The sequence below is a fragment of the Hemibagrus wyckioides genome, linkage group LG12 (genome assembly GCF_019097595.1).
Source record: "Hemibagrus wyckioides isolate EC202008001 linkage group LG12, SWU_Hwy_1.0, whole genome shotgun sequence".
In the NCBI taxonomy this organism is placed as follows: domain Eukaryota; kingdom Metazoa; phylum Chordata; class Actinopteri; order Siluriformes; family Bagridae; genus Hemibagrus; species Hemibagrus wyckioides.
This window is the reverse complement of record NC_080721.1, coordinates 1,153,475-1,161,049: the sequence shown is the minus strand read 5'-3', so window position 1 is coordinate 1,161,049 and position 7,575 is coordinate 1,153,475. Positions and strand designations below refer to the sequence as shown.

Below are 7,575 nucleotides of genomic sequence, written 5' to 3'. Positions count from 1 at the left end.
GAATTCCTGACAAAGGAGCAGACAGTGTGGGAACCAAACAAACCACACCAACAGGAAACTGAAACATATTTTGACAATTTATTAAGTACATCCGCTCATTCGTGTGAAGATCCAATCAGCTGTATAATGAGTGAAATCTACAGTGTCACACATCAGGGCTTCAGTTACTCTTTACATGGCTGAGGTTCGTCCAGTCTCTCTTAGCCAGAGCTTCAGACTGACAGAAGAGGATTCTGGACTCCGTAGAAGCTTTTATTGGCCCAGGACCGCCCAAGAGGGTGTTTGACTGACAGGTAAAACAGCCAATCACGGTTCATTTTGTTCAGCGGTATAAAAATGTTAAAGTCTCTACAAAAACAGAACGGAGTGCAACCACTGACCGTTTGTTTAAGAAAATTATTAATGAAATTAAAAACTTATTATAGAAATTATTATTCAATTATTCAATTATTTATTAAAGAAATGAATGAGTCTATACTTTACATCTATTTGAAAATCCAGCATCCAGCTGATCCCCACTGTCACACTTATAAACACCACAACTTCCTTCTTCTGTGAGAGACGTGGAGCATCACTAATGCTTTGTTTTCAGAAAACACAACACACAAATCCTGTAGAAGCTGACCAATCAGATGTAGATGCTGACCAATCAGATGTAGAATTTGACCAATCAGATGTAGATGCTGACCAGTCAGATGTAGAATTTGACCAATCAGATGTAGAATTTGACCAATCAGATGTAGAATTTGACCAATCAGATGTAGATGCTGACCAATCAGATGTAGAATTTGACCAATCAGACGTAGAATTTGACCAATCAGACGTAGAATTTGACCAATCAGATGTAGAATTTGACCAATCAGATGTAGATGCTGACCAATCAGATGTAGAATTTGACCAATCAGATGTAGAATTTGACCAATCAGATGTAGAATTTGACCAATCAGACGTAGATGCTGACCAATCAGATGTAGAATTTGACCAATCAGACGTAGATGCTGACCAATCAGACGTAGATGCTGACCAATCAGATGTAGAATTTGACCAATCAGATGTAGAATTTGACCAATCAGATGTAGATGCTGACCAATCAATTTAGATGCTGACCAATCAGATGTAGATGCTGACCAATCAATTTAGAAGCTGACCAATCAGATGACAACTTTCCAACTCTAGAATACTTTCTCATTTCTGTGTGCTTTATACATTAGACATTTAGCCGAAAGTCTGATGTGTGTGACATCTGAAGCCTTAATCTGAGGATTAATGTGGCCTGAGAGTGTGTGTGTGGGGGGGATTAGTTGATCATGTACAGTAACTGACCTGTACAGATGAGGGTTTATGTTTGTACCTGTCTCTCCAGAGAGCTCTTATCCATCTCCAGGTCATGTCTGGCTGAGCGTTCCTGCTTCAGCTCCGAGCGCAGCTGCTCCACCTTACACACACCGGGCAGGAGAAGAACTTCAAATAACTCAGAGTGGACAGAGTGTGTGTGTGTGTTTGTGTTTGTTTGTGTGTATGTGAGAGGCTGTGTGTGTGTGTCACTACCTGCTCACGGGTGCGTGTGTTTCTCTCATTGAGAAGTTCTGCTCCTGTCTTTTCCTCGTCCAGTTCAATCTCCAACGTCTTTATTTTATCCTACGACATGCAGACAGGTATGAGTGTCATAATCACACACACACACACACACTCTTACACACACTCTCACACACACATACACACTCACTCTCAAACACACTCACACACACTCATCTACACACAGCACACACACTCACTCCGCTGCTCAGACATGCTCTCGCACACACACCACACACACACCACACACACATCTCACACACACACCTCCAGAAGTCGTATCTCTCTGCTGCGGTCAGTCTGTGAGCTCCTCTCACTGTCCAGTTCACTCTCCTTGTGTTTCAGGCGACTGCTCAGTAGCTCCTTATCCAGCTGAGCACTGTCCCTCTCCTCAGAACACACCAGCAGGTCCTTCTTCAGACGTGCCACCTGATACACACACACACACACAGCTCCGTGTGAGAAAATTCAAGCCGTGATGTTCAGCAGGATTCTGTCCAGATCCGGAGTATCCTGAGGTCCAGATCTCTGTGTGAAGTGAATTTGCTCCATAAAGGCTGTGCTGATTTCTTACTTTAACTCTTATTTCCATCAGGTTCCACAGATTTTCCAGTTTTTTAATAAAAGTAAGTGAAATACTATGACACATTTAAATCACTGTACTAATTAACTAGCAGAGACAGCGTCAGCTGCTGGACCTGTGCATGTCCCTCACCTCATCCTGTGCTGCTTTGAGACTGGTCTGCGTTCTCTGCAGCTCCAGCAGGCGGTCCTTGCCGAGTCTCTGAGATTCCTGAAGCTCTTTACGAGATCGATCTCTGAACTCATCCAGCTGAGCCTGCAGGTTCTGCACAGACTGCCGAGAGTCGCCCATCAGCAGGTCTACCTGGGGTCCAGAAACACAAACTGGACTTTAATTACCATTATATTACTGACCAAAACCCATAAACCTATTTTACTGAAGGACCACACTGATCATCATCTGATCTAACCCACAAACTAAACATCTCCAACTGCTGAAACAACTAATTCACACACAAACTTTCACACACACACACACACACTTTCACACATTCACACGTTCACACACACACGTTCACACACACACGTTCACACACTCTCACATAATCACACACTCTCACATCTTTGTTCATCTTGTCCAGCGCTCGGTCCAGCAGTCTCTTCTGCTCCTGGAGTTCTGCTTTTCCTCGCCTCAGGGTTTCTCTCTCCCTCTCTCTCTCCTCCAGCTGGCGGCTCATCTCCTCTCTCTCGTGGCCGAGGCGGGACGCGACACGCCGCGATTCCTCCAGCTGAGTCTTCAGATAGCGGTTCTCCTCCTCCAGAGCATCTGAAGCCTCGGTGTCCGGCAGACTGGACTGCAGCAGGGACTGGGAGAAAGAACGTGTAGAGACTTTTTATACAGATGACACAGTTTTATTTCTTCAGGATTTCTCATGTAAATCTTGACCACTGTACCATGCGGGCGATTCTCTCTCGGAGGCGAGTGTTGGCCTCTTGAAGGTCCAGAGAGCCGTCTCCTGTAGGATCCTGAGGGGATGCTAAAGCCTGGGGAAAGTGCAGAGCAGTAAAGACTGAGAAGTGGACAGAGACGTCACAGTACTGAGCACCAAGAGATTCATGAAAAGCCCTGAGGTGACCTTTATTATCAATTAAGAGATCTTTTACCTGAAACATTAAAAAAAGAAAGAATCTGATCCTGTGAGCTTACAGGAATCCCCTCACTGCTACATCCTCACCCCTGTCCTGTCCTGTCCTGTCGGTTTTCACTCCTCCAGCTTTCCAGGTAAAACTTCACAGCTCATGGTGTGGAGCTCTTTATTAACACGAGACATCTTTAATTCTGCTCTGAAACACGAGCGTCTTTTACAGACAGAAATCTGACTAATGGTCTCTGAAGGTTAAACTGTATTAACAGTGTATTAAACGCTGTAACAGTGACGGTGTAGGAGACGTTTCCAGCTCCAGGTGGTGTATCTGCCTCCATCTGTGTTTATTACCACAAACCCCAGCATTTCTTTACTAATGGAATCCTAACATGAATATTTTTGTTGTTGGAGCTGAAAGATATAAAATCACATCCTGAGACTCGAGTGTTATACATACATTATTATTTACATAACCTCAGGTTTCAAACTAAAAGTAAAAAAAGAGAAATATTGAAATATTTTGTGGAATAATTGTATTTCAAAATAAAATGTAATGACTAATTATTTCTAAATGCTTTTTCTAATGGTGTTTATATTGTGTACATAATTCTGTTTATGAGAAATGGAGAAAAGATGAACTACATCTGTCCCATATTAAGAATTTCTTCATTTTTTTAATAAAACAGATCTAACCTGTTGTCTCTTCTCCAGCTCTTTGGAAAGCTCTTCTCTGTCCTTCTTCACCTGCTCCTGCAGTGTTTTGATCTCAGCCTCAAGCTCGTCTTCTCTGTCTTGACTGGTTCTTCTCAGGGATCTAAGCTCCTCCTCCTTCTTCTCCAACTCGGCTTTCTGCTCACGGATTTGTAAACGTGCCTCTGTCAGATCGTCCAGACATCGCTGCAGCTCCTGAACCTGATGAAATGTGATGTTCAGATGAAATCACCAACCTTCATGTGTTTACAAAAAAAACAGCTCTATAGTTGTCTTCTGTTAGCAACAAGCTAACTGTGATGAGTGATGATATTTCCCTCCGCAGACAGCAGAGTAGTGTTTATGTCTGTGTGTATACAGTAAAATTCCTACAGAGTGAATATAGAATAAAACTCATTCCAAGTAAGAAGAGTGGCTGTGTTTACTGCTCATGAACTCAGGGGTTTAGGAACAACGTGTCAGTCGAATGCAGCAGGATGTTGGACTGCTCTGAGGTGTGTGTGTGTGTGTGTGTGTGCAGCAGGTCTGAAGTCTGAAGCACACAAATGTACAGATGATGTTCCTGTACACAAAGCACAGAGCTCCATGAAGACATGGTGTAGAGGTTAAGGTTGGAGTGGAAGAACTGGAGTGTCCTGCACAGAGGTCCTGACTCTGACTCAACCCCACTGAACACCTTTGGGATGAACTGGAACACCAACTGAACCCCAGACCAACTCACTCTTACAACATCAGAGTCTGATCTCACTAATGCTCTCAGACACACATCTAGTGGAGAGCCTTCACAGAAGAGTGGAACACATTGGGACAGTAAATGAGGATTAAATCTGAAATTGGATGTTTAACCAGCTCATATGGCTCTGACGGTCAGCAGTGAACAAACATTTGGCTGTTCAGTTCAGTGAATCCAGCTGTGTTTTTAAGGACAGGTGTTGTTAGAGATACTAGCTGGACTGAACCTTCACACCTTCAGATGGCAAAACTGTGTCTGTGTGTGTTACATGACCCATGGACACAAGAATCAAAGACAAAAATCGCCCACCTGACAAAGGGCACGTCTTTTATTATCAAATCAGAGCGACTGGTTGTGTTACCTGAGTGGACGAGTCTGTTTCACACGTCTGCTTCTTCAGGCTGAGCAGCTTCTCCTCAAGCTCCTTCTTTTCCTGCTGAGCCTGCAGCAGTCTAGGCAATCAGACGATTCACACATCACACACACACACACGTCAAACTAGGAATGATAAACAGGACATACTGCACCAGCACATAATCAATCAATCAAATAAAGCTCATCTCTGCACTGACCACGAAAACTCTGATACTTGTTTAACAAATTCACTTCTCTGAAGATATTTAAAGACATGAACACACTGTGATGTGAATATGGAATATAGAGTTCCTCTTACAGGAAGAACTTCTGACAGTTTACACACATGGACCTTTTCAATAGCATCACATCAGATCTGTTGAAGTAATCAGTTAAACAAGTATTCACATTTACATGGCCTAAACACACACACACACACAATCATCAGACAGAATCATACACATCTGTGACACATCTGTTAGCAGTAGTATCAGCTGAAATATGATTGAAGTGGTTAGTTAGATCATGGTTTCATATCCCTTGATTTCCTCCATCACATGATTATTGATGACTTTAGAAATCATGATTTGTTTTTGTTTACTCATGTATCAGTACCTTGATTGTTTAAAGGGTCAGATTTTAAATGTTTAAGTTGTATTATGAGTTACTGATGTTGTTGTTGGTTAAAGAAGCAATACACAGCATTTCAGCTAAGGCTTTATATTAAGGTTTCGTTATTATTTACTGCATCAGTGACATTAACTCTATCTTTAATCTTCAACATTAATAAACCATCACAAGTAAATACTGATTTATTTCTAACTCTGTTTCTCATCTACATTAAATTACATTCAATCCATTCATGACCAAATAATAATAATAATAATAATAATAATAATAATAATAATAATAATAATAATAATAATATTATTATTCTTGGACATTTGGACTCAAACAACTGTAAATAAATTAGTCACCTATTCATGGATGATATAAACACACACTGATGCATGTGTTTTATTTCATTCATTATATAAAAAAAACAATATTTAATAAAAGTGTTATTGATTTTGTTGAAATTCTGTATATTTAATTCATTCTGATGTTTATTGTTTGTTCATGTTTATTAATGCAGCACATAATCTTGGTTAAAAGGAACTTAATATAAAGCATTATTTCAATAATAATAATAATAATAATAATAATAATAATAATAATAATACAGATATTCAGTTAGGTGTCCAGTTATATGCCTGGAATCAATTTTCTAAGTCAAAAGACAAATTATGAAAATGTTACATATTGCTTCTTTAAGCAGTCTGAGGTTCTTCTGTAACTCTAGAGATTTCTCTCACGTTTGAAACACGCTGTGCTGCCCGCTCCTGGCAAACAGAAACCAGAGTGAGGTCATTCAGAAGGAAAAAGGTGAATGAAAACAAAAAAAGTACACAGAAGACCACACAATGAAAGACATTAAAGTTCAGAGTATTTTTATCTTCTCCATTCACATTAATAAATCTCTCACTTAATTTAACCTATAACCTGAGGTCAGTCCTTCAGGGATTTCACTGAAGACTGATGATTCTATCAGAAACTTCATCTGCTCCGAGCTTTCAATCAACCAGAAGAAAAAAATCACTTCCATATGAGGAAGTGATGAAACTAAATGGAGTAAATCTTTCTGTAATATCCTCCCACATTTGACTGTCAGGCTGAGGAGAATGATCTGATCATTAACATTCACACAAAGACAGCTCTGTTGGTTAACATGGGCTCTGAATCTGTACAGATAAAATAAAACGATGAGGGCATGGAAGATCCTAATAGAGAAGAAGTTTATTGTAAAATACATAAAGAACTTTGGGTTCATCTGAGTCAAAAAGAACACAAGACAAATCCTGTTCAGACGTTTTATACTGTGTTTCCTGTGTGTAATTTAAATGAGTTTCACTTTGAATGTAGATTATTGTAAGAACTGAGTATCCCTCAAATGGCCGGGCGATACTGTCGTGTAGCTGGATGTCCTTAAATGGTCATCACGGTCACGTATACCCTTTGTTCAGTGTTGGTCCTTGATGTCTTGCTGCCGCTCCCATACTAATAACTAATTAAATTAAGAGTTCTAAATGATCAGTAAGGCTGCTCTAATCCTATGTTAAAAATACTATACAGATAAACTGAACTGAATTAAAGATATTTCTATGAGCTCTTTCAGATGTGTACTGTGGAGTGGAATCTGGGTTTCAGCAGTTTCTTACAGGAGCTTGTGTTGTCAGGTTCTCAGAGCCCAGCCCATGAACATGTTTACATTTGATAACTCCTGTGTAAAAGCCTACGACTCCTTCGATAAATATTGAGTTGAACTTTGGGAATGTCTCTCTCTCTCTCTCTCTCTCTCTCTCTCTCTCTCTCTCTCTCTCTGCAGAATCGAAACACCTGGTGTGTGTTTCGTACAGAATAAAAAACCCAGCTATAGTATAAATAAAGTAACGTAACCATAACAACACGAACGCTAAATATAATAAAGGTTCAAAT

At 40.3% G+C, this 7,575-nt stretch overlaps 1 protein-coding gene across 2 annotated transcripts in view; it reads right to left on the bottom strand.

Annotated features, from left to right (window-relative positions):
- Positions 1-7,575, bottom strand: part of cgnb (cingulin b) — a 55,420-nt gene that overhangs the window by 5,617 nt on the left and 42,228 nt on the right. The window contains exons 9-17 of one of the 2 annotated variants that reach the window (XM_058404969.1): positions 6,396-6,422; positions 5,048-5,138; positions 3,936-4,154; positions 3,052-3,141; positions 2,718-2,963; positions 2,291-2,461; positions 1,843-2,004; positions 1,549-1,638; positions 1,352-1,435 (exon numbers count right to left, since the gene is read on the bottom strand). In XM_058404969.1, coding sequence (XP_058260952.1) covers positions 1,352-1,435; positions 1,549-1,638; positions 1,843-2,004; positions 2,291-2,461; positions 2,718-2,963; positions 3,052-3,141; positions 3,936-4,154; positions 5,048-5,138; positions 6,396-6,422 — 1,180 coding nt within the window. The remainder of the gene's footprint in view (positions 1-1,351; positions 1,436-1,548; positions 1,639-1,842; positions 2,005-2,290; positions 2,462-2,717; positions 2,964-3,051; positions 3,142-3,935; positions 4,155-5,047; positions 5,139-6,395; positions 6,423-7,575) is intronic. The other variant, XM_058404970.1, reaches the window with a different exon arrangement.